General features: G+C 43.3%; 1 protein-coding gene across 1 annotated transcript; it reads right to left on the bottom strand.

Moving 5' to 3' along the window:
- Window positions 1-3,504: 3,504 nt before the first annotated feature.
- Window positions 3,505-17,280, bottom strand: LOC110501389 (NGFI-A-binding protein 1). The gene is made up of 8 exons (XM_021578924.2): window positions 16,986-17,280; window positions 12,042-12,880; window positions 11,623-11,756; window positions 10,794-10,845; window positions 8,558-8,677; window positions 7,538-7,721; window positions 3,965-4,129; window positions 3,505-3,755 (listed from the first exon to the last, which is right to left on the bottom strand). The coding sequence occupies exons 1-8, from the start codon at window positions 17,008-17,010 to the stop codon at window positions 3,667-3,669; spliced, it is 1,608 nt and encodes a 535-aa protein (XP_021434599.1). The 5' UTR covers window positions 17,011-17,280; the 3' UTR covers window positions 3,505-3,666.
- Window positions 17,281-27,734: the final 10,454 nt, after the last annotated feature.

The raw sequence follows: 27,734 nt of genomic DNA, 5'->3' as shown, positions 1-27,734 counted from the left end.
TCAGAAGCCCTACAAGCGGCAGAATTTCCAAACCTTGTATGCAAATGTAGTTTTTGTAAAGGTTGTTTTTTGGACTTGAAAGAGATGGAGAATTGTGCAGGCTGAATTGCCTTTTCACTATGTACACCCTCATAGACACTTTTACATCCACCTCTTTGGGGTTTTCTGAAGGCAAAAACTAGCACGGTATTTGCTGAGGACAACAAAAGGTCGCCCAAAACCTCATCTACTCAGGTTGTTATCTCGATTCAGAGAGAGGCTCTGCAACCCTATCACAGGACATTTACCTCCCATTTTACCTCAAATGAGTTCTCAGAAGTTGTTTTGGCTTGTCAAGCTAAGAACTTCTCAGAACTCTGGGCCCTCCACAAATAACTCAATTTTTTTGTTCCAACTTAGTTCAGTATAAAGCACATCAAATTTTTTTTTTTAGGAAAAAGGACAACCGCGTGAAAAGTAATCCACCATCAGATCTAAAAAAAATAAAGTTTAATGTTCGTGTATCACAAAGTAAATATATTAGTGTTTACAAAACAATTGGGTGCATGACAATAATGCATAACCTAATTACGTTTTTTTTTTTTTTTTTACCAACAACAACAGTGATAAGAACGCCTTCTATCGACAACAAACACGGTTTCATCCCACAGTTATAAATGTATAATTCTACTGTATAAATGCAAAAGCCGTTACAAGTTCAACAGAGTGTGAGAGCAAAGGTAGGTGTTGCAGAGGAACAGGAACTCACAGGGAGCTACGGTGGTTCAGATAACCTGATCTGTTTCTCTTGGAGCAGACTTGTGACTTGCCTTACCTTATTTAGAGATCGCTCTTTTGAATACAGATACAGTCAGGTACAGAATTAGGTAAACATTTCGGAATAAATCATACTGCCAAAATATTTCCATGACGTAGGGGGAATCTATTGAGACATTCGAATTACTTAACAATATGGTTTTCAAAATGAGGGTGAATGTAGACGTCCCATAGGCCATTAAATAGCAATCCCCACTTAGGTAAATGAACAAAGATTTGCATGCTAAAAATGATTTGTGTTCTGAACAAAAATGCATCCATCTAATAGATTGTAAAAATGTATATTTTATCCTCACATTTTGGTTGTTCACTAAATATAAAAATTCACGTTTTTTTTTTTTATTCTATGGTGTTGCAATGATCAACCCGACAGTTGTTCAGGGTTTATCCTAGTTATTGTGTAAGTGTCAGCATGCGTTGGATAGCCTCCCCTGACCAAAAGCTAACCACACCTTTGTAGGCATTGTCGTCGAATGCTGTGCTCTAAAAACATTAAACACATTTAGTGGTAAATCATACAATTTCAATTTTTAGTGAATTGTCCCTTGAACTATTGCATGAGAATAGAGAACACAATCGATCAGTGTAATTGAAAGAAGAGGTAATCATTTTAAACATCAATACAATTAGTGAGACAGCTGAACTGGTACGTGACTAAACTATAAATTTGAGAGGGAAACCTGACAAATGACATCATATGATGGTGGCTCTAAAATTGCCTGATCTAAAGTCACATTAATAGAGGGACCCCAGAAATGCATATCATTGACTACATTACTCAAATGTTGCTATACAAACATGTACAGCACATCATTCACGGGAGACAATCAGAAATGTGAAAAATACTTTGATGGAAAATCTGAAAACATGACGATGCATTTTACAATCAAACAATAGTGCATATCTGTTTCAGGTCATCTTGAGGATGGGTGTTACCTAGGACTATGGCTAACGCTAGTCAACAAGAAATTAAACAACTGTACAGTGAACAAGATCCCCAAAACTGGGACAACTAGACATTTGCACTGGGTTCCTCAACAACAGCTAGTTGGTATTGCTCTACTAAACACACAATTGGTACTGTACGAATCAAAGTGCGATGGTAAACCCTGCTTTCAAATTCAGTTATTACTGGTTTATGGTTCACACCATTTTAAATTCCCTCCATTTGGTAAAATCGAGAAGGTCAACGTCTACATTTGAAAATACTTGTGCTTATTATTGATGGCTATAATACCCAGCCAACGTTATCACATTAAGTTGTCGTCCCATATACAGTGCATTTGGAAAGTATTCAGGCCTTTTGACTTTTTCCACATTTTGTTACATTACAGCCTTATTCTAAAATGTATGAAATTGTTGTTGTTTTTTTTCTTCTGATCAATCTACACAGATAATGACAAAGCAAAAACAGGTTTTTCAAAATCTTTGAAAGTATCAAAAAATAAAATAACTCAAATGTCACATTTACATAAGTATTCAGACTCTTTAGTCAGTACTTTGTTGAATCAGATTTACCAGTGATTACAGCCTTGACTCTTTGGTATGACGCTACAAGCTCGGCATACCTGTATTTGTGGAGTTTCTCCTATTCTTCTCTGCAGTTCCTTTCAAGCTCTGTCAGATTGGATGGGTAGCGTTGCTGCACAGCTTTTTTTCAGGTCTCTCCAGAGATGTTTGATCGGGTTCAAGTCCGGACTCTGGCTGGGCCCCTCAAGGACATTCAGATACTTGTCCCAAAGCCACTCCTGCGTTGTCTTGGCTGTATGCATAGGGTCGTTGTCCTGTTGGAAGGTGAACCTTCGCCCCAGTCTGAGGTCCTCTGCGCTCTTGAGCAGGTTCCTTCGACCTCATGGCTCTGACATGCACTGTCAACTGTGGGACCTTATATAGACATGTGTGTGCCTTTCCAAATCATGTCCAATCAATTGAATTTACCACAGATGGACTCCAATCAAGTTGTAGAAACATCTCAAGGAGGATCGATGGAGAAAGGATGCATCTGAGCTCAATTTTGAGTCTCAAAGCGAAGGGTCTGAATACTTATGTAAATACGTTTTTTCTGTTTAGTTTTTTTATATACATTGGCAAACATTTTTAAAAACCTGTTTTCGCTTTGTCATTATGGGGTACTGTGTGTAGACTGATGAGGGACATTTTTTATTTAATTTAATCAATTTTCGAATAAGGCTGCAATGTAACAAAATGTGGAAAAAGTCAAGGGGTCTGAATACTTTCCGAATGACCTGCACACCCTACTGTTAGTGCTTTGATCAAATCGGACCACATTGTCAAATTAAATAAGACTTTTCTGAGACAAATCCTGGTTGACTTGAAGTGAAAGGGAATACTACCAGGATATTCTGGTGTTGTCCTCGTACACTCTTAACAAACCCGAGCCAAACCTGTCCTCGTAACAACTGGGACATCCATCTTCCCAATCTGGACATAACTGACATCCTATAGTCCACCAGAAATATGTTTCCTTATTATACACAGCACATATTTAAATAACATTAACGACAAACACTTTTCAGAGTCAGAATTATGTATGTACAAAAACGACATCTACAGACCACTCGCTATCAGTCTTGATAGTAAGAAAGGAGAGAGGGGTGGGGGGGAATCAGCACAGTCAGTGAAAACACAAAAAACTGGGCTTCTACAAGGAAAGAAATAAAGGCTCTCTAGGTGCTTTGGCAAAAAATAAACAAAAAGTAAAATCCCTTTACTTGAGGCAACATTGGTTGTTAAGGCTCTACTGCAGCTGTGCTTTTTTAGTATTGACCGATGACGACTATGTTATGAGAGAGGGATGAGGAAAGAGGAGAAGTTGGAGGAGAAGAGGTGCTATCTGGAATCCTCTGGCTCTGATTTGATGGTCTTCTTGTCGGAAAGGTTGAGAGCCCCTTGGGAGAAGTCGGCCCCGTTCTCATTTTCTGGAATGAGAAAGAGAAAACAACAACATAGGAGGAGTTGGATTATTATCAGATGATTCAGCATGAGTGAACCATGACAGAGAATTAACCAGCTGATTCAGTATCAAATGATTCAGAATGAAGGTTAAATGTGATGGAATCTTTGAGCTGATTCCATATCAAATGATTAATTGTGAATTAACTACAATAGAGAATCTCTGGGTGCAGACCTGTGGCCAAAGTTTTGCCCTCAACATTGCCATGGTGACTCGTCGCAGGGGTCTTTCCCTCCCCGTTGCTGTGATGCCTCTTTAGCTCATTGGCTAGCTGTTTCCCCAGGGGTATGTCTCCATCTGACCTTTGACCCGCCACACGCAGGTTCAGTGGCCTCTCCCCTACAGGAACACACAGCTAGGTAAGGCCAAACATTTTATAAAAACAGAATGACAATACAGTACTTATCTATTCCATTCTATTCTAACACTCAATTCAACTCATAAAAAGCCATTAAAACACCGTCATTCAAAATAATGATTTGTGTCTGTTCTGTAGAAAATGCCATTATCTATGTCTCGCTCTGTAATGAATAGAGGCTGTTAAATGAAAGAGCGGTGTGTGTACTGTGTATAAAATAAAAAGGTGTTAGTCACGCCACATTGCTGTCAATGCTGTCAATGAAGACCCATTAGATCAGCCAGAGGTAGAGCACAAAGGAAGATAACTCATGCTGTTTACGTGTGTGTGTGTGTGTGTGTGTGCGTGTGTGTGTGTGTATGAGCCATCCTCGCTTCATCAGCCTCCACTGGTGTGTGTGTGCCTGTGTGTGCCTATGTGTGTGTTTCAGTGTGTATGTCTGTGTATGTTTCAGTGTGTATGTCTGTGTGTGTGTTTCAGTGTGTATGTGTGTGTTTCAGTGTGTGTGTGTGTGTGTTTCAGTGTGTGTGTGTGTGTGTGTGCTTGAAGGGAAAGAGAATAAGCAGTATTAACACGGCAGTGTCATGCTGTTGACTGCGTGAGGTTGTGGGTGTGAAAGGTGTCACCCTCTATCCTCTGTGTTCACCACGCACTCTTAAGAGGGCTTCAGATCAATACAATAGCAGCCTATGCTACTCAAAGCAAGCTTAAAGCAACTCATAGCATTTATGGTTATATAAGTCCGTTTTTCCCTATCTGAGGACCATACACACAAGTGGATCCTTCCTGAAACTCCCCAAAATCTCCACAAACAGCTGACAAATGAATGGAAGAAATTAAAATTTGACTGAGAAACGAAACATAAAGGCAAAATATTTAACCAGCACAAAAATAATTGCGTCGGATGGTGGTACGCTTAACCAATATGAACTTTTATGCATTTTCCTTTCCTAAACGTCACTGAAACTACACCTAACCTGAACCTTAACCTAACCCTCGTTCCTAAACCTAACTTCAACACTTGATTACACTGAACAAAAATATAAAACGCAACATGCAACAATTTCAAAGACTTCACTGAGTTACAGTTCATATTTGGTATTGGTATTGTGGCAGCCGGCAGGGAGAGGTGAGGGGAATGGTAATTGAGGAGAGAGATCTTGCAGGTAGCTGGATCCACCCACCAAGCCTAATAGGGACTTCCTGCCCCAACGAGGAAAGGCTGTGGGTCATTAAGCCAGGGAGTGCTTGGGGATAAAGGAGGAAGCAGCCTGCACAAAAGGGCAGAGGTGAGAGACAAGAGAAGTGTGAAGTGTGAAGTGTGAAGTGTGAAGTGTGAAGTGTGAAGTGTGAAGTGTGAAGTGTGAAGTGTGAAGTGTGAAGTGTGAGAGAAATGAGAACAAAATCTGTGTGATTGCCCGGTGTGACCTGGACTGTTGGACAACCCCCACCCCTCCTCCTCCTGCTGTGTACCGGACCGGATTGGCCGAGGACCCGAGTGTGAGGATTACCCCTGGGAAACGGGATGGACAAAGAGAACGGCTTGTGGACTGTGAGGTGACTGGTGAATTCCCGCTTCTTTCCCCGTTGTACCAAAATCCCTAATAAACTTCCGTTTTGCATTCGCTTTGTGCTACTGGTGCATGTTTTGTTATTGCACTTGGTGACGTGGAAACCCCTTGATCTTGCTACAGGATTTGCTGAGAAAGCAGCAGCTACCCTTCCTGGGATCCACACAACATGAAACATGACAATACAGAACATTAGTAGACAGGAACAGCTCAAGGCTAGAAATACAGACATTTAAAAATGGAACACGAAGCCTACATATCAATAGATAAGCCCAAACTATCTAGGTCAAATCTACATGCATGCAGGCCATGAAAGAACAGGGACATTTTCAGCTTCCAGGAATTGTGTACAGATCTGTGCGACATGGGTCCGTGCATTATCATGCTGAAACATGAGGTGATGGTGGCAGATGAATGGCACGACAATGGGCCTCAGGATCTTGTCACGGTACCTCTGCGCATTCAAATTGCCATCAATGAATTACAATTGTGCTCGTTGAATGTAGCTTATGCCTGCCCATACTATAACCCCACCACCACCGTGGGGCACTTTTCACAATGTTGACATCAGCAAACTGCTCTCTCACACAATGCCATACACACCGTCTGCCAACTGTTCAAACTGGGATTCATCCATGAAGAGCACACTTTGCCAGTGGCTATCAAAGGTGAGCATTTGCCCACTGAAGTCTGTTACAATGCCGAACTGCAGTCAGGTCAAGACCCTGGTGAAGATGAGCTTCCCTGAGACGGTTTCTGACAGTTTGTGCAGAAATTCGTTGGTTGTGCAAAACCACAGTTTAATCAGCTGTCCGGGTGGCTGGTCTCAGACGACAACAGCAAAGGTCCTTGTGAAGATGCTGGAGGAAACGGGTACAAAAGTATATATATCCACAGTAAAACGAGTCCTATATCGACATAACCTGAAAGGCCGCTCAGCTAGGAAGAAGCCACTGCTCCAGAACCACCATAAAAAAAGCCAGACTACGGTTTGCAACTGCACATGGGGACAAAGACTGTGCTTTTTGGAGAAATGTCTTCTGGTCTGATGAAACAAATATAGAACTGTTTGGTCCTAATGACCATCGCTGTGTTTGGAGGAAAAAGGGGGAGGCTTGCAAGCCAAAGAAAACCATCCCAACAGTGAAGCACGGGGGTGGCAGCATCATGTTGTGGGGGTGCTTTACTGCAGGAGGGACTGGTGCACTTCACAAAAAGATGGCATCATGAGGTAGGATAATTGTGTGGATATATTGAAGCAAATGGGTCTTCCAAATGGACAATGACCCCAAGCATACTTCCAAAGTTGTGGCAAAATGGCTCAAGGACAACAAAAGTCAAGGTATTGGAGTGGCCATCACAAAGCCCTGACCTCAATCCTATAGAAATTTGGGCAGAACTGAACAAGCATGTGCGAGTAAGGAGGCCTACAAACCTGACTCAGTTACACCAGCTCTGTCAGGAGGAATGGGCCAAATTTCACCTAACTTATTTTGGGAAGCTTGTGGAAGGCTACCCAAAACGTTTGACCCAAGTTAAACAATTTAAAGGCAATGCTACCAAATACTAATTGAGTGTATGTAACCTTCTGACCCACTGGGAATGTGATGAAAGAAATAAAAGCTGAAATAAATCATTATCTCTACTATTATTCTGATTTTTCACATTCTTAAAATAAAGTGGTGATCCTAACTGACCTATGACAGGTCATTTTTTACTAGGTTTAAATGTCAGGAATTGTGAAAAACTGAGTTTAAATATATCTGGCTAAAGTGCGTGTAAACTTCCGACTTCAACCTTAAATGTCTAATGTCTGACCTGGTTGTAGACTGGTGTTATCAGGGGAGCCTCCGTTGGTATGGTGGCGGTGCTCTGGGTCTGTGCTGTGTCTAAATTTGAAGCCCCCCATAGGAACCCTCCACTCTAGGGTCTGAAGTCTGTCCTGGGCCTTGGCCTCGTGGAGGATCTCCATCTGCCTGGCCAGCAGATGCTCCAGCTGCAGCTACAACACACACAGATGCATATAATCAGTTGAAGATACATGTCTATTGTTACACACACATTAGAAAACACATAACACACAAACAACTGAGCCTGGAGTTCTATCAAAGACCATCTAAAAGGACAGCACAATCTTAAGTTCCTTCTCTAGTCTAGATACTCGTTGTTTACATGTATCTTTTTGGGGTGGTAGGTAGCCTAGTGGTTAGAGCGTTGGGACAGTAACCATAAAGGGTGCTGGATTGAATCCCTGAGCTGATATGGTACAAATCTGTCGTTCTGCCCCTGAACAAGGCAGTTAACCCACTGTTCCCCCGGTAGGCCGTCATTGTAAAGAAGAATTTGTTCTTAACTGACTTGCCTAGTTAAATAACATTTCTGTCAGCCATTTCCAGCATCTACACTGTCTTGTCTGTTTCTCCAAAACAACAGAAAATAAGCCTGCAATTTGATGAGGGATAATGAGGTGAGTATTGGTGATGATGTCATAACAGACAAAGAGGGAATGGACGGGCTACTGCTTTACTTATTCTGTTTTTTTTCCTCAATTATAAATGAGATACGAGGATACAAACTGTATTATAAAACAAAATAGCTTGTCAATGACTCTGCTGATGATATGCAGTGGTGAATCTTCACTTTCTCACATTTCTTCTAATTGGTATGACCCAGCCTATGCACCACCCGCAGATTGGACGTCAACTAGCCAGTTAGTCAGTCAGACAGCAAGCCATACAGTCGATCAGGCAGCCAAGCAGTTTGCTAGCCAGCCAGTCTTTATGTCTGTTTGTCTGTCAGTCTGTCCAGCCATCCCTCAGAGAGTGGTAGTGTAGTCACCTGGATGTTGCGTCCTGTGGTCTCCTCTCCTTTAGACTTGGCTGTGGCCAGCTGCTCCCTCAGGGTCTCTTGTCTCATGTGGATGGCCTGCAGGGCCTCCTGAAGGTCAAAGAAGCCCTCCTGACATGAGAGAGAGAGAGAGAGAGAGAGAGAGAGGAATGCCACTATCAGACCATGGTCCCATTCAGATTTTCTCTCATTTTATGCTCTACTCTACTCATGATGCCGTCTAGCTGAAATAATGTCACCCAGTCTCACCAGGGGATGCTTGTCACACTTATCTCCTGTGAAAAATAACTGTTATATTTTCAGTATGTCTACCCTTAGATCTGTTTATCGGATTCTGAAGTTGAAATTGAGGTCTGAATAAGGAGACAGTGGGTTGCCAGGTTGGGTTGGGTTGAGGGGGCTGTCCCTCCTCTCTGTACAGGGTTTGTGGAGGATGTAGGGGGAAGGTTAACGCATGTCTACAAGTGACGTAAATCTGAGCTCACCCTACCGCCACACCTTATGATTTATCACACCTTCACAGCACCCACAGAAGGTGTGGAGTCAGAGTGTGTGTATGTGAAAGAGAGGGAGAGACAGAGAGAAAAAGAGCATATGAGTATCGTGTGTGCGGACAACCCAACTGCGCAAGTGCATGGGGGTGGGTGGTTCTGAGCGCGCCCATGCGGTGATGTCATGTAAACCTCAGGACTATGGGTAGGCGTGACTGAGCTCATTTGGGCTTTTGTGTTGTCCATGTGGGCGTGTGGCTGGCTCTTAATGGGAGGGTGGCAGTTGTGTGTGTGTGTGTGTGTGTGTGTGTGTGTGTGTGTGTGTGTGTGTGTGTGTGTGTGTGTGTGTGTGTTTGTTTGAGACGGGGGTAGGGCAGAAGAGTGGGTGGGGATTAATTTTCTAACTCTCCATGGTTAACTCCAGTTAAGTCCTTTGTGGAGATAAATATGTAAAACTTCATCTCAAGGACACACAGTAACATGTTGTTAAAAGAAAACAACCAGGTTGTGAGAATAATTCGCCTTTAGTAAGAGAAAAGTGCCACAAAAATATTTGAAACACTGAAAAGGTGTGTCATGTATGTACAGATCTTAATTTGAGGCCATTTTCTATAGCAGGAAAATAATTCTGCAATAACAGGAAATGTTGAATTATAATGTGGATTATAATTCATTTATTAGGGCATTTTAATGTGTAAATTACAAACTTTAGAAGCCTTTTTAACCTTGTATACACTATAGGTTTACATTGCCTGCTGTGCAGGAATATTTGCAGCAACAAAAGAGTGATCAAATTAAGATCCTACATCTGTTGCAAATATCTTCAGTAGTCTCCAATAAATTCCAGGAAATATTTTTTCGATGAAAACAATCCACTTCAACACATTCATTCAAACAAATAACTGTATTTGTTCTACCAAGGTCTGCTATGTGACTGCCCCGGAGGACTGAGAAACAGGGGGAAGGTGATGGGGGGGGCGTGGGCCTGCTAGCTAGTCTCACCCTGGCCCACCCCTGGTCTGTGGAGGCGTAGGGGAAGCTCACTCACATCAGAGATTTGGACCGTCATCAAACATACCACTGGAGGGAGATGAATGGACAGCTGCCATAAGCTCAGCTCACAACAGTTCCCCACACAAAGACGCTCTTTACTGAACAACTCAAAAACAACTCAGAGGAGTTTCTGGGGGAACTCTTTACTCAACACCTGCACCACACGATGAGGAACGGAACTAGAGAAGCATTGACACACTGACAGACAAAGCCCTCTACTCCGCGGTATCCAACGCACTTCAAAAGACAAGGAGTGGATGCAGCGAGGTGTGTCAGTCAATCTCTCACTGTGGGTCCTCAGGGCGTTACGTAAGGCGTGGAGGAGGAGGTGACCCGATTCGACAGAGGAAGTTTTTATTCCGGTGAACTTTGATCTTTCCCCTGCATTATGACACCCAGTAGTCTTGAGGGACACGCCCCCTGTCCGCCGAGCCCCATATACACGGCCAAGCTGGCTGACAGGCAGCTATGCAAACAAAAGGCACTGGACACACCCATCCAGAACCATGCACTATCGGTCTGTGGGAATCCGGGATTGTTAAGGGATTTACCCTTTCTAATCTAACAGCACACAGGTGTTAGGAAACTGGGGATATAGGAGTGAGCTTTAAATTATATAAGGTCAAACTCTGTGGAAAGCTCTGTGGTCGTTGGATCATGCGGTGAGAAAGAGATGGGCTCACCTCTGTTTTAATCCTCTTGGGAGAAATCTCATCTCTATCACCACATCGGGACCTACATGAGAGAAAGAGATAGAGACAAACAGTGAGAGAGAGAAAGAAAGAGAGACAGAGAACAAGACAGAGGGAGAGAGAGAGAGAGAGAGAGAGAGAGAGAGAGAGAGAGAGAGAAAGAGAGAGAGACAGAGAGAGAGACAGAGAGAGAGAGAGAGAGAGAGAGAGAGAGAGAGTCAGAGAGATGAACATTTGAAAGAGCATAACCCTTCTAATAGTGTACAGGATAACCGTTTCTTGTTCTGTAATGCCTCAAGAAAATCATTTTAAATATGGAAACTCCTGTAAAACATTGTAAAATGTTTATTCATTTCCCTTTAACCTCTGGTGCAACACCAATGAATGATCATTCCAAAAGAATGATTTATGAATCAACATGCAACATCATCATTACAAGAACAAGTGAGAGAGACATGTGGCGCTGGGTGGAATTTTCCATCTTTGTGGTTGCCAGTCAGGAAGCACCTGCATGTCAGATTAAACCTGTCATCTAGAAGCAGTGAGAGGGAAGTGGCAAGCACATACACACACACACAGAAATACATATGCAAACACACAAGCAAACACACTTCCCGGCTGGCAACTACGAGGATGGAGCACCACATCTGATACTCAAGAAATCGGGTGACATTTTTTACTTCAACTTTGTTCATCAACCATTCATGAGAAGCATTTCACCCAGTCACATTAAAGTATTCATCCATTCATCCTCAAGATGTGTGTGTGTGTGTGTGTGTGTGTGTGTGTGTGTGTGTGTGTGTGTGGCAGCTGTTCTCACTTGCTGGTCCTGTAGGTGTATTTGTAGGTGACCTCCCGGGAGACCTGTCTAGCCAGACCAAACAGCTCATCTCTCCTTGTCAGCAGGGACACCTCCTTCATACACAACTGAGCTGCTGCCTCGTTCACTGTCAGCTAGAGAGAGAGGGAGAGAGACAGAGAGAGAGAGAGAGAGAGAGAGAGAGAGAGAGAGACAGAATAAGAGTTATGGGAGGAAGAGAGGGGGAGGAGAAGAGGGGAAGAGGGAGAGAAGAAGAGAGTGGTGGTATAAGGATACTGTTCTATGCAAGTTATAAAGCAGGTTCTCTGAAACCACGTGGTCAAACATATCTAAAGCAGAGCAGCAGCGAACAAACATCTGAAAATGTTGTACTCCTTGCACAGCGATAGCCAGAAACACACACCCTCTTCCCCCTCTACCTCGTGCAGCGTAAGTTGCTTGCCATCCTTCCTCTTGGAGTCGAAGCGTCCGTAGATGGCACTGTACTTGCGTATCTCCTCCGCCCTCCTCGGGTCGTCCTCGTCCATGTCCAGGATGTGGCAGATCATCTTGGCCAGCTTCTTGTTGCCCCGCAGCCCCTCCTTCACGTCGGCCGGATCGCTCCGGGGCAGCGCCTGGGCCAGCCGCTCCACACACTCCACCACTGACCGCAACGCCGCGGCATCTAGTACCTCCTCGCCGCGGGGGGACGAGGGGGAAGCCAGACCCAGGGTCAACTCCGCTGGGGACAGGCTGCGCTCGCTCTCCGCTCCCCCTCCCCCGCCGTGGGAGGACAAGGAGGCCCAGAAGCGGGGCTCACTGACCCTTTGCAGTGGAGACCCTGAGGCCGAACCCCCTCCCCCCTCGCCCCCCACCACTGACGCCGACGCTTCGCCTCTCCTGGGCTCACCCACACACGCTGACGCCTGAAGTTTGGGCACTTTGACGTGGGTGCTAGCGTTAGCATTACCGTTAGCTTCTAGCTTGTAGACAGGGATGCTGCAGACAGGGAGAGAGGCCAGGGGCTGGTTGAACAGGGCCGGGTTGGTGACCCAGTCTCGCAGGGCCTTCTGGAGCCTCCTCACATGCAGGGGCTTGCTGGCCATGCCCACCAGGGCCATGATCTCCAGGAACTCCTCCTCGGCCGCCTCACACAGCTGCTGCACGTCGTCGCCGCCCTGCTGGATGAAGGCCTCGTAGTAGGACAGCAGGTTGGCCCTCTGGAGGATCCTGTAGAGCTGGAGCTCCCCCAGGGTCCTGGGCAACGCCGCCGCCATCCCTGACCGAAACACACAGGCAAATCAACCTCCAGAGAAACAAAGCACAGCTCAGATCTGAAACCTTGAACAACAAATGAATCATAAATAGTCTATGAACATACAAACACAGCAAAAATATTTAAAAAACACATACTACTACAGCCTAACCAATAAGTACTGTAGATTAGCCTTTCCGGGTGTGAGGTATAAAGTAGTGGCGCTAGATTAGCAGAATGAAGAATGTGAAGCTGTGATAATGGTGCATTATTAGTCAGACGGGCAGATCTGAACACAGCTTAAGGAGAGCCCAGCCTGCCACACTCCTGGAGACGAGGGAGAGTCACATACCAGACGCCACCTCTGCAGCACACGTAGGTGGTCTCTCTCTCTCTCTCTCTCTCTCTCTCTCTCTCTCTCAGCATGGAGTCAACCACTGTGCGTGCGTGTGTGCATTCTTCCCCCACTCCCTGTCCCCAGTACATTTTATAGCTACCTAACACAGCCAGTGAGGGGAGTGAAATAGAGCAAGGGTGACAGTGGGATACAGGGCAGGTTGCTGGCTAGCACAGAGGCCCATTTAGATTTGACTCACCCTCCACTTAAGCTATGCCCTCCACGCACACACACGCACACGCACACACACACACACACACTCACACTTCTGCCTATCCCGATGTGCAGTTCTAATTAGCTCTATCCCTTGGACCAGCCATATAATGTTTGTTTGGCTGCTATATTATTGCTAGTTATACCCAGTAGCCAGTGTTTTCCCCCTCATCAACGGATCATTACTGTGACACTGTGCCCCCTCTCACACTCTGTGGCTGAGTCCCAGTACTGAATGGAGTGTGTTGACAACTCGATTCAAAAAGTGGACACCCACTGGGAACAGACGCCAGTTCAACATCTAGTATTGATTTACATTTGGTTGAGTTGTCAACTAACGTGAAATCAACAAAAGAATTCCCCATGCCACTGGATTTAGTTGAACATTTGGGTGACAAAAATATAAAATTCCCTTAAACTGATTACTTTTTGCAGTTTTCCATGTTGATTCAACATCATCACAATGAATTTCTTGGGTGAAATAATGTGGAAACAACACTGATTCAGCCCATTTTGCCCAGTCGGCAGGGTGTGAAGGCTAGAGGATGAGTGCTGCTCGCACAAGCCTAATGTCAGTATCTCACCTGGCTGCAGACCCCCCCATCATCAGTCTGTTTTTAAAACACATCTACTCTCTTCCCCACTCTGTAACTCTTCTTCTCCCTGTCCGCGAGTCAGCCTTATCCAGACAAACACGTGCCGAAAGGGGCTTCCTTTTTTTTTTTTTACCCCTGATGGAGCGTGTCCCACACCTACCCACACCACACACACCTTTACCGAGCACACTACCGATCAAAGACACACAGGATGGACGCTGACGTTTACAATAACAGACAGGTTTTTTTCTGTCCTTCCTTAGAAGCTGAATTTGAAACAGAACACTGCGACGGGCACAGGTGAACAGTCCCTTGTTTCATGTGGACTAGGTGTTTGTGGACAGTGATAAATGGCTTCGTGTTCACCCTCTCTGGCCCTGCAATAAAGACGAAAGATCAGACCTAACCAATATGCGATGCAATTTATATTTCCAGTTGCGTGGTGGATAGGACACCTTGCTGTACTGTTATGTGTTCTACTCGACACCTACAGTAGAACCGGTGCCTTCGCACATGATACATAGACGATATGAAATCAATTAATTTGTCTCTCCGTTTCTGTCTGTTTTGGTTATCAACTTTTCAAGCTCCATTGTGATATTGTTGATTGAGTCACATGTCCGCCTTAAGATCAGAGGTCGAAGCAGTTGCTCCTCTCCCAAAACCCCTCTAAGCATCCAGTGTTTTTGCTATTCTCAGAAACAGCACATGGCATCGACTACCTCTAACTTTCTCAAAACAACCACCGTGTTCTGTAAAGAATCATCCGAAGGAGAGAAAAGGTAAATTTGTCAGTGCTGCAGAGACAGTGAGGTCGTGCTGTACTCAAGCTGAATATTTAACACAGACGCTGGACTTTATAGGGCTGGTTGCTGAAACTCATTTAGGCTATACAACCTCATCAGAGCCCTCACCAAACGTGTGATAACATTGGAGGGCTTCTGGCCATTGCCTCTTCACAGCAGCTTCTGGGAAAGTACTCTCAAATGACATATTAACCTGTTAAACTCTTGAGTGGTTGTTTGGGGCCCTGTAGTATGCATGGAAAGGGTACCGCCTGATGGTCATTGTAAAGCACTGAATTTCCTTCCCCATCCACATTACCTTCTATGCGTCCGCCACAACCTCCATGATCTATCTCACTCGTTTACAATAGGAAAAGTGAATGGGAAGAGAAGTTTGAAGTTTCTTCACCTGTCTTGTCTTATTTATTTTTAATTGCTCGGGTCATTTTAAGATGTCAGGCTTCAAAATCAGTTCAGCCGTTTTTGGCACAGTGACTCACTACCCAAACCAGACACAACTGGTTTCAAGAGGACAAGAGACGTCATGTGATCTCCTACTGCCATCTAGTGGACGAACTGGGAATCAGACAGAGGATATATTTACATCAATGGATACAGTAGGTAGAAACGTCAGCTTTCTCCTCGTATGTATATGACCATCATTCCTGTAAGAGGAAAAATGAAACCAAGGCACGTTGCACAAGCCCGGCGCTTTTAAAATGGCCGTGTTCCTATGGGAATTTGCGCACGTTTAGAGCACGATCATTTAGTAAAAGATTTGACAAATGCTTTTTCTTAATGAAAATAAATATATACGTTTGGAACCGTAATTGGTGACTTGATTTTTTTATTTCAAACATAGACTTTCAAATCTCTTAGATCCACCTCTTCAGCACCTCCCGAGTCCTGCAATATTAGTCATGGAATTAAAATACACTGAATAAAGCCTATCTACAAATATAAAATCACTTTAAAAAGGTACCCTATAGCATCTACTTAATCTGGTTCAAAGATAAGGAAAACAGTGATTTTCCGAGAAACATTTATTACTGGATGTTCTAGCTGGTGTTTGGGTACGCTTACTTCTGACTTGAAAACCTTTAAAATATCCAATTAACTAACACTGGTATGAATCACGGTCTTTAAAAAAAAAAAGGGTAGTTGTAGACTATGCAAAAAGTAAAACTGAAAATCAGAGGAAACCCCTTTGCCAGAACACTACAAAGGTGACAGTGGTGGGATAATCCCTCAGTTTCTCCCAGGAAATGTGTTCCTCCTATCTGGGCTCCCTGTTAGGTGAGTTTTATGCCAAGATGTCCTGACCTTTATGGCACAGGGGAGGTAGGCTTCTGCACTGGCCCTGTAACTGCAGAGTCATTGGTTCAAATCCTGCTCTCGCTGTTCGAATTTATCATAATTTCATCTCAAATTAATTTAAATCTGATGACTATCATCCCTGATATCATGAGAAAGCATGCTTTACAATTGACTTCCCAGGATAGCATATCTCACTTCCTTATTGGAAAGCATTGAATCAAGCAGGCCTATGCACCAAAGAAGTTCTCAATCACGTACTCAATGCCAACTAGGCTTAAAATCCACAAGGAAAGCATACGTTATTTAAGTCACTGTAGGAAAACGACAGAAGCGAGGGAGGGAGCAAGCAGATGCTTTCTTTACACAGCTGCGGATAGACTCCCACCGCCGCCGTCCCCGCGCCCGGGAATAAACGGGTTTGCGTCTCCCACTCCGAGAGTAAAAACATAAATAAACATCCTGTTTCTACTGTCTGCCAGTGTAGCTCAGCGCACAGTGCAAAACTCCACGTTCCCCATATAAAAGTCATACAAAACGTCGTAATGTTGTGCCAACAGAATGAATGAGGCTTAGTTACAGTAGGATGTGCACTCTCTTCATCAATAATATTCATCAATAGGCTAGTATAAACGAGTGTCCTAGCCTATCTCTCTTCTTTATATTATCCGTAATGCTGTCCCATGTCCACACAATTATTTAGGCCATTAAAAGTCCAATCTAAAGTTGTCTGTCTTTAGCATATTGTCTAGTCAATCTATGGACGCATCTCAAATTTGCTCCCTGCTAGAAATTGAAAGAAAGCGGCCACCGCGGGCGCGTACCTGCAGAACTCTTCGCACCGCTCATCCAACCTTTCGTTCCTTTCTTGCTCTTCAATTCTCCCCTCACGGCGAGAAGCAAAACGAGTGTGGGCAATATAAGTTTAGTATACAGGACCTGCTAAGTGTTGGTTTATCCCTACTCCCCTACTGTTCCGAGTTGGTTGCTCCTCTCTTGCTACATTTCTCTCTCACTCCCACGCGGCTGCGTGACGCAGATCCTGGCGTGGGTGGCTGCGGGGCGTGGGAGGCTGCTGCATGGAATACCAAGCATCATGTCACACCAGGCAGCGACCGCGGTAAGCAGGGAAGGGAGGGAGATGCTGGCGCGTCACCACACACAGGCTTCAGATGCTTTTTAAAAAGCCAGTTGTACTGAAAATAGGCCCAGAGGCGTCATGCTCATCATAGTGAGTACAGGGGCACATGCCGTAAAAAGTAAATAAATAAATAAAGTACATTGTTACATTTCTCTGTACACTGCAAAATATTTCCAGTAATTGTTTTTACAGTAAATGACTGGCACCACAGTAGCCAGTAAGTTGCTATACATTTACAGTAAAATACTGGCTGCACAGAAGCCAGTAAATTACTGTAGATTTACAGGACCTTTACTGAAACACAAATGTACAGCATTGCACTGTAACACCTGACTAGAGAAACATGCTGTATTTCTAGAATGTACCGTGCATTATTGGACGCACAGTGGTTAGTGAACTGTTGTCTTGCGGACAACCTTCACTCTATTATTAAGTATTTTTGCTATTCAAGTGTTTTTCACTGCCACCTTTCACTTATTTTTCTCAGTCCCACAGTATTTATTTATTTATTTAACTGGACAAGTCAGTTAAGAACAAATTCTTATTTACAATGACAGCCTAGGTACAGTGGGTTAACTGCCTTGTTCAGGGGCAGAACGGCAGACTGTTACCTTGTCAGCTCGGGGATTCAATCTAGCAACCTTTTCGGTTTCTGGCCCAATGCTCTAACCACTAGGCTACCTGCCACCCCTAGAATAGTAACAACAACAAAACAACAACCTTCAGAGAACAAATTGTGTTAGGCTACATATACAGTAGTGACATCAAGATGCTGATAAAACAATACAGGGGACACTTACACTAAAATTCCAAACCATTCTGATATAATCGACAATGTCCAGTGACACAGAACAAGAGAGAGAGATCTAAGAGAGATGGAAGGAGAGAGAAATGAGAGAGGGAGAGAGGAGAGGAAGGGAGAAAGAGAGCAATGGGGAGAGGGACTGGTGCTGAGAGGATAGGTAAACGTGAGGGAGACTGAGGGGGGGTGGGGTGGATAAAGAGACAGAGAGCCAGGAGAGAGAGATAAAGCTAGAGAGGTGGTTTTCCAATACAAAAATAAACTTGCAAGTAGCCCACTTAACTTCAACAACATTCTCAGTAACAGTAACATAATATTTTTCCTTGTGATGTGTTCTTGTTAATCTGCCTTAGTTGAACGCACTGACTAAGTCACTTTGAATAAGAACGTCTGCAAAATGACCAAAATGTAAAAATGAACACCTGAAAAACACATTGCTGGATATTACTCGAATGAGCACAGTACAGTAAGTGCATTAAACTAAGGTTGATTTTAAAAAACACATCACAGTAATAGCAAGTAAAACATTTTTTCTGTAATCATTATTAGGAATGTTTTAGTTAATCATACATTGTTCAAGGTATTTGGTATTTTGATGTATCTTTAACCATCTCTGGCTAGTGCCAATTACGTTACTGTAAATAAATCGATCTCAGAGTTTTTTTTGTAGAGCGCTCCAACTCTTTTTACCTCATGATTTTCGTCATTGTTGTTGAGCACCCCCTCCTCTCCTTTGTTTGTTGAAGCACCAACAACCACCTGAACTCTTACGTTACTATAATATTCACAGTAACTTGCCACCAGCTTCCTGTAAATTAGTGTAACATCAGAGCAACAATACAGTAAAATTAGCCTACTATACTGAAATAAAGTAAATGCTACTGTAATCATAATGTTGGTATTTTCATGTAATGACATATAATTTGTACAAGCAGGTTGGCTGCTTGGTATATGTAGAGCGCAGAAACCAGTCAGGACACCGACACCTCAAGAGGTATGCTTAGACATGCAGACATTTTTAAAATATTTTTACATAGAATCAAGCATAATAATTATGTCTCTAAATTGCAGGAAAAAGCTGTTTCACATGCAAAATCCCCCAACTTCCAGATAGGAGCCCTAGCCCCCAGTGGTGTAAAGTACTTCGTAAAAATACTCTAAAGTGCTATTTAAACATTTTTTGTAAGGGGGGGGGGGGGGGGGGTATCTGAAATTTACTTTACTATTTATATTTTTACTATTTTACTTCTACTTCACTACATTCCTTGTGAAAATATTGTACTTCTTACTCCATACATATTCACGGACACCCAAAAGTACTCGTTACATTTTGAATGCTTAGCGGGACAGGAAAATGGTCCAATTCATACACTTATCAACAGAACATTCCTGGTCATCCCTACTGCTTCTGATCTGGCAGACTCACTAAACACACATGCTTCATTGTAATTTAAGTCTGAATGTTGGAGTGTGTAAATTTAAAAAACAAGAAAATGTTGCCTTCTGGTTTGCTTAATATAAGGAATTTGAAATGATTTCTACTTTTACATTTACTTTTGATACTTAAGTATATTTGAAAGCAAATACTTTTAGACTTTTACTAGAGTAGAATTTTACTGGCTGACTTTTACTTTTAATTGAGTCATTATCTATTATGGGATATTTCCTTTTACTCAAGTATGACAATTGGTTACTTTCCCCACCACTGCTATCCCCCCTTGGAACCACCCCGCAGCCATCCTCACAAATGTTGTGCCCCCTCAGATTTTTGGGGTGCATGACGTTCCTGAATAAGCCTACACCCCACTGGCAATTAGCTTTGCCAGCCAAATATAGACACGGCTTCCCCAAGCATTATGTAGGCTATTCTGTACTGTATATTGTCTTGTAGACAACATTCACTCTATTATTAAATATTTTTGCAGGCTAATTCAAGTTTTTTCCACTGCCACGCTTTCACTCATTTTTCTCAATCCCACTGTAATAGAATAGTAACAACAACAAAACAACAACATTCAGATAATAAATTGTGTTTGGCTACGTATACAATAGTGCCATCAAGATGCTGACAAAACAATACAGGGGACACTTACACTAAAACTCCAAACCATTCTGATATAATCGACAATGTCCAGTGACAGAGTTCTTTTCACAGAACAAGAGAGAGATCTAAGAGAGATGGAAGGAGAGAGAAATGAGGGAGGGAGGGAGGGAGGGAGGGAGGGAGGGAGGGAGGGAGGGAGGGACTGGTGCAGATAGGTGAACAGGAGGGAGACTGAGGGGGAGATGGATAAAAAGAGAGAGAGAGAGAGAGAGATAGGAGAGAGAGATAAAGGTAGAGAGGTGGAGGGAGAGAAAGTGCAGGGGAGAGGGACTAGTGCTGGGAGACTGAGAGGAAGAAGAGAGATGAACTACAGGAGGGAGATGGAGAAAGAGTGACAGAGCGAGAGGTCCCACATGCAGCAGGGACTACAGACTACTCTTTGAGGATATTTACACTCCCACGCTGAGTGATTCAGTTGGCAGGCAGGCAGGCAGCCTCTCCAACCACACATACACAGGTCCTGGATCAGCCTCCATCACACATACACACACATTTTACTAGCAGACACCAGGGATGGGCTCCACCTCGCCCTCTCTCTTTTCCCTTCATATCTTTTCTCCTCCTTTTCTTCCTCTCATTCTCTCTCTCTCTCTCTCTCTCTCTCTCTCTCTCTCTCTCTCTCTCTCCCTCCCTCCCTGTCTCTCCCCCCTCCTATTTACCTCATGAAACGTTTCCCATGGACAGGAGGCGTTATTTCCGACAAGCACTGATAGTCAGACAGACTCAATGTTGATTGATGATCAAATGGATCCTGTCAGAGGAAACAACATCCATAACCTGTTGCATCACAGTCCATTGATATCAGAATCATTGGGTTGTGTGACATTAGAATATGAGTCTTATTATACAAATACATTCACAAAAAATCAGGTTGAAGTAGCCTTGGTTCTATCTGACTTTAGCAGCCAGAGATGAAACATAAACAGGGTTCTCAATGTTCAGTTTTAGTTTGGAGGGGAAAGAGAGACGCAGAGAGAGTGATAGCGGGAAGTACATTTAAAACTCTTAATCTTCCTCGGTATCAGAAGCTATTTTTAGGAATTAGGCCAGCTCCAGCTAACAGCCTAGGGAAGACATGACGGAACTCTTTGTTTCTCTCATCCCTGAAAAAAAAAAAACACGCAGAGCAGAGCTTTGAAACAACAAAAAAAACACACACACACACACTGCCAAACGTGTGGCTCTTCTTTCAACAATAGGAACAACTGGCCAACGGTGAAACAAAATATTGTAACATGTTTTTTTTCTGGAAGACTTGCACCCCGCCAGATCTGAGACATAAGTAGCCATTGGGCACTGGCAAGGCGTCCCAATTTTATCATGACAGAGGGAGAGAGAGAGAGAGAGAGAGAGAGAGAGAGAGAGAGAGGGAGAGAGAGAGATAGAAAGATCACAGTCAAGTATTCCAGATCACAAAGAGTAGGGACTCACTTTAGAAACCTCATCCTTCCCCATCCAGGTTATTTCTTATTAAATGGTTTATTCATATTTCTGATTCATTTTTAATCCTCCAGTCTTCTCTCTTCATGTAACTCTAAAAATCCTGTTCCTTATTAGATATGAGTTAAAGCAACAGTGGGGCTCATTATGCCACAGTAACAGAATAAAATTAAATGTCATATAATCCACTGGTTGTGGGTGACTCTCTCTCTCTCTATATATATATATATATATATATATATATATATATATATATATATAAAAGTGTAACCAATGCATTTACCTACAGCATGACATTTAGTACATTTCCATTCTCTGACACTAGTATGGCAGCCATGATTTGAACCAACGACCCTCTAATCTAGACCAGGGCAGGGCAGGGCAGGGCTGACGCAAAAACCTGCAAATTCAGTGTGAATGCTGTCTGCGACGCCACATTGGTTCTGATTCTGATTCTCCTCCACCACAGAGTGTAGACCATAATCCACTTTCACATGCGTGCACATGTCTTTTGTATCGTTACAACCGGCGAACAGGGATTCGCATATTTATGCTTTTAATCTAATTTTCATCCCATTTTCTGCCAATTGGATGAGGGTGTCATCATCTAAGGTTCTCTGTTTTTATGTCCCTTTTCCTCTTGTATCTACACACCGAGCTGTCTTTATTTCTTTTCTATTATTTATTTTCTAGTTTAGGCAGGGATCGTCATTAGTCAAACTCAGTTTTGTTTAAAGACTAATGCCTAGACGTTTAGCTCAATGGGCTAACACGGCCGTACGTCACAAGAATGACCAGGGTTCTATAGTACTGATCTGGCCTGTAATACAGGTTCAGAGGGATGAATTCATGCGGTTGCGTACTTATTGGAGGTATTCCATTAGAAAGTCTCGCCGTAAGGTTTAGGTGAAGCTGGGTCTTGATAAGGTCCCTGGCAGTGTTTTGTTGAGGTGAATCACATGAGAATGAAAGCCACTTCGGTAAATGCATCCGCAGCTCATTCAGATGAAACGTAATCAGATGAACAGCAGAGGAGGCCCAGATGAAAGCAGCTAACAGACGCTCAACACAGAGGCCTATTTCCTCCTTCACTGGAACAATAGACTACCAGGTATAAGAGGAGAGTGGATGAAGCTCGGTGGTGCGTTAGTTGAGGGGGAGACCATTTGAAATGCAAATTCCCTGTAGTGTAGTGATGCGGGAGTCTTTTAACCTGTAGTAGAATGCAGTGTTGTAAAGCAACGAGAAGAAGGGTCATTAAGGTAACGTGACAGACAGAAGAACCAAGCCATGTTCTTCATTTGTCTGTGTCTATTTCTTCCTGTGCCACTATGATATAAATGACAAGTCTCCTTTTAATCAACTCTAGGTGGAAATTAGGTACCAATTGGGGGGAATTAAGCCTACACAAGACAACATTGTGGTCGTAGAATACACTATAAGACTTCAATAAGAACTCAAGAAGGAGTTATTCTAACTATCTTGTAGGCAGTTGCAGCATGCTCTCATTTTCTCACCTGTGTGAATGTGATAATTGGTGTCTGGAAGGAAAAATGTCTTCTCTTTACTTCCTGGTTTAGCTGTTAATAAGGATAACGATCAGTTCGGGACGTATTTGCTTCACTTTGATTGTCCTCAATGCCCTACGTGAAAGTCAAAATAGTGTCAATTAACACATTCATTTAATATCAAAACTTTTGTAGAGAAAGAGAAATGCATGCACGCATGCACACACACCTAACCCTAATTCTAACCCTAAACCAAACCCCTAAACCTAAAATAGCCTTTGTTAAAGTGAGGACCTGCAAAATGTCCTCACTTCTCAGATTTTTTGTTGATATACTATTCTTGCGAGGACTTCTGGTACTCACAAGTGTAGTAAAACATGTACGCACACAGCCAGAGGTGATGCCTGGTGCAGTAGAGAGCAACAACAGCCAGGCTGTATCGATGGCTATTCCTCAGGGACAAGTAGACCCTGCGTTCCCTACGCCCATGCACTCCACACTGCAGCCTGCAGCCCCGGCCGTCCCCCACGCTTCTGGCTCACCTCTCCCTGACCCCCCTCTCCCAGTCTCCCAGGCAGATAGACTTCTGGGCAGGCCTGGCAATTACCCATAGTTCCCCTGCCTACTCTCGATCTCTCTCTCTCTGTGTTTCTGTTTCTGTCTCTGTGCTTTTTTTCTTTCTCTCTCTCTCCCAGACAAAAAACAACAATGTTTGTTTATGTACTAGCATTCAGTGTAGATATTTAACACATGGAATGCAAAATGCAGCTATATGTGACTTGATAATTGGCTCTTTTTTCAATAGTCTATAACAGCTTCCACCATTCCAGCTATTCCTCTCCTCCCTCCTCTCTCCTAGGTCTGTACTGCAGTATTTCTGGCCTTGGGTGGGCAGCTGCAACTTTCCCCAATTACACTAACTCCTCCTCCTCAAGGCCTGGGCAGGGCCAGCCAGCCCCTGACTCTGGGATGAACACACCCATGCAACAAAACAAGTGAGCCGGGCCTCATTCAAACACACACACACACCTCTGAGCTGGGCTTCTCTATCATCCTTTTAGACACACACAACCACACACCACAAAGTCAAGCCTCTCTCTCTGTGTCTTAAGCACACGCACACACAACCACAAGCCTCTCTCTCTGTATCTTAAGAACACGCACACACAACCACAAGCCTCTCTCTCTCTTACTCACTCAGTCACTCACACATATGCACACAGAGACACACATCCACATTCAAACTCCCACATGCTTGTAGACATGCCCCACACCCTCTCCATCTCTCTCTCTCTCTCTCTCTCTCTCTCTCTCTCTCTCTCTCTCTCTCTCTCTCTCTCTCCCTCTATCCCAGCTGCCAGAGACCCTGTTAATCTACTGGCCCGTCTCCCCATCAGCCAAGTCCTCCTCGCCTTCCTTATTACAAAACCCCCGCACACACACCTACACACACTGGCAGGGTCTGTGTGTGTGTATGTGTCAATGAGTGGGAGGTGAACGGCAGTGCGTGTGACTGGGTGTGACTGAGTGAGAAAACACTAAGTTTGTTTTAAAGCAGGCATTGGATCTTTGTGTGTGTGTGTGTGTGTGTGTGTGTGTGTGTGTGTGTGTGTGTGTGTGTGTGTGTGTGTGTGTGTGTGTGTGTGTGTGTGTGTGTGTGTGTGTGTGTGTGTGTGTGTGTGTGTGTGTGTGCGTGCGTGTGTGTTTTTGTCTGTGTTTGTGTTCACGGTGCAAAAGGGACTGAGGGCATATGCACCATATGTCTATGAGTGTGATATATGTGACGGAATTGTAGGGAATTTTTGTGCTTGCAAGCAGCACATCTGTGGGAGTGTGTAGGTCTCAGTTTATGTGTGTAATGTGTGCAAGCGTGGGCAGGTATGTACGTACACAGAAGTGTTGTTATGTATGTGTGTGTGGGTAGATGACTGGTTCACATGGGTGTTTAGTGAAGGGTGTGAATGTCTTTGCGAGTGCATGTATGTGCAAGCGTGGGCAGATCCTTGCGCCTGGGTGTGTATTGTGTGTGTGTGTGTGTGTGTGTGTGTGTGTGTGCGGGTGGGGGTGTCTGGCATCCAAAGATAAGAGTGCTGGGGACTTGGAACAATCTAAGTGTCATTCCCAGCTCTCCCAGCTAACTTTCCCATAGCCGCTCAGTCAGGGTCAGAGGGTTCTCATCTGCTCTGGTGAATACTAGTTTCCACCAGGGAAAGAACTGCACTTTAAAGGGGAAATCTGGAGTTGCTACGTCCATTTTTGGACTACATATTTACCCATTGATGCTCGAAGAATATAACTTTTGAATACCTTAGAATGAGCTTAGTTCAACTATCACACTACATCTGAACCCAAAATAAAAGCTTGTTTTACTCTGTTTATAAATATTGTAAATGTAAACAAACATGATTTAGCCTAAAACTATAATTGTGATATCATGGTCCGTCCTTGCATCTATAGCTCGGTCTATGAATTTGAGAGTGGTTACATTTCTCCAAGCCCATCCTTCAGCTTTTTCCAAAAAGAGAGGCGGAGTGATCACTTTGTAAAGTTTCAACTGAAGAATAGTTTCCATTAATACGTTCACAATAACTGACTGGCCAAATACCTTTTGCTTCATTGTCCTTTGTCCTGAGGTTAACTACCTTAGTGGAAAGGTGGTACAAGATCATTGTGTAAAGAATTGGGAAAACCAACCGTTCTGTTAATGTACTTACTGGTATATCAAAATGTGGTTTATTTGTTTAAGTGTTCAGTTATATTCTGTTATTGATCAGTTACATAGTTGTAAAACAGTTTTGCAGTTCATAGAGTTTAAACTTAGATAGGACTGAGGACGTTACACGTTGTATGTGCAAATGTCACAAAGTAAACAGTTTTACTTCCTGAGTGTGAGTGGGTCTGTCTGTCTGTCTGTCTGTCTGTCTGTCTGTCTGTCTGTCTATGTGTCTGTGTGTGTGTGTGACACACATAGGGCTCTCATGGTAATTGACCGTTAATTAACATAAACACATTTAGCATCTCCTGGCTTCGACAGACCTTTGGAACATCTACATTTTAAAAAGTCCAATAAATCCATGTAATATAGCCTACACCTTCACAATAAATCCATTATTTATTTTAGACAGGTCTAAAGAAACATGATATGAAGAAAATGTAGTCTGTTTCAGATCAGAAAAGCATACTCTGAGTTATCATTATGTTAGGTCCTCATCTGGCTATGCCATATGGCTGTGGGCAACACTAGTTAATTTAGCAGACAAGATTAGCATAGAATTCCGTGGCATTATTTTATATTATTTTATAGTATGAAGAATACAATTGAACAAAGATGAATAAAATAGAAAGGATATTTTCTCCAAAAGATTTGAGGGAGTGCACACATTTGGCTATTCTGTGTTGAGTGGTTAACAAAGAAATAGGTATTCCAATATGCTTCATTTAGAGTTATTCATCAAACTTTAGTTGTTCTACAAACGTTGGGCTACATGTTTAGGTTTTTAATACATTGCACGATGTGACTCTAATGATGATTTGAAAAAAGTTGCATTAAAGGCATGAACTCTGCTTTGTTTTTTGCACAGACTGTCCTCACTTTTGCACAGCACTTGACTTGAATTTCCCAGCGGCATCCCCTTTGTGTGGCCGTAATGCCCCATAAAAAAATCCATGCCTTTTGCGGCCAGTGGCCATTGTGACCTTGAGATGAATATAATAATTATAATTCCTTTCCGCGTGCTCCGAAGCACCTCTCACTCACATGGCTCTCCATCATATGATCGGGTCTTTCTCACGGGCTACAAGTGAAGACAGACACATCAGGGACGCAACTGTGCACGTTCCTATCCATTTCCGAGGTGCATATTTTAGATATTGGAAGAACTGTTCGCATTTACTTTTCTTCCGCCAACAAGATGAGTAGGCCTAACGAACAACAATAGCACTAGCCTATGTCAATCTACTATCCCCCATATTACAAAAGTTGACCTATTCTATTCTGTGCGAGAAATAAATATTCCAAATATAGCCTGGGACAATTGTGGGATGAGATAGATCCCAATGTAATACAACCACTAGCATCAAAAAAACTTTTTTACACAATGAGCCTGACTCAACAGATCAGAACGTTTAGCTTAAAATGTTACAAAAGTACTAGGCTATTTCTTCACATTATTATCGCAGCAATGCGCACATGGCAGTAGTCTATAGTCGCAAATGTTCCATTAGCAGGAAACACCATTATCGAAAGTGACTGCAAATGTGATTATGCATTTAATGCTTTTATTATTATATCTCCCCCGCAACTTGATACTCACGCACTGCTTGGGGCGGCAGGGTAGCCTAGTGGTTAGAGCGTTGGACTAGTAACCGAAAGGCTGCAAGTTCAAATCCCCATGCTGATAAGGTACAAATCTGTCGTTCTGCCCCTGAGCAGGCAGTTAACCCATTGTTACTAGGCTGTCACTGAAAATAAGAATTTGTTCTTAACTGACTTGCCTAGTTAAATAAAGGTAAAATAAAAAATGTTTGCCCGTTAGGCTATACTGTCACACCCTGATCTTTCACCTGTTATTGTCTCCA

The sequence above is a fragment of the Oncorhynchus mykiss genome, chromosome 22 (genome assembly GCF_013265735.2).
Source record: "Oncorhynchus mykiss isolate Arlee chromosome 22, USDA_OmykA_1.1, whole genome shotgun sequence".
Lineage (NCBI taxonomy): Eukaryota > Metazoa > Chordata > Actinopteri > Salmoniformes > Salmonidae > Oncorhynchus > Oncorhynchus mykiss.
This window is presented reverse-complemented; position numbering and strand designations above follow the sequence as displayed.

Excerpts from the sequence above, each read along its gene's own strand:
- LOC110501389 (XM_021578924.2), bottom strand. The coding sequence starts at position 17,010 with ATGAGCGGTGCGAAGAGTTCTGCAG. Across the intron at positions 12,881-16,985 it reads CGGTGCGAAGAGTTCTGCAG|GGATGGCGGCGGCGTTGCCC; the intron begins GTACGCGCCCGC and ends TGTTTCGGTCAG. Across the intron at positions 10,846-11,622 it reads TACACCTACAGGACCAGCAA|GTCCCGATGTGGTGATAGAG; the intron begins GTGAGAACAGCT and ends TCTCTCATGTAG.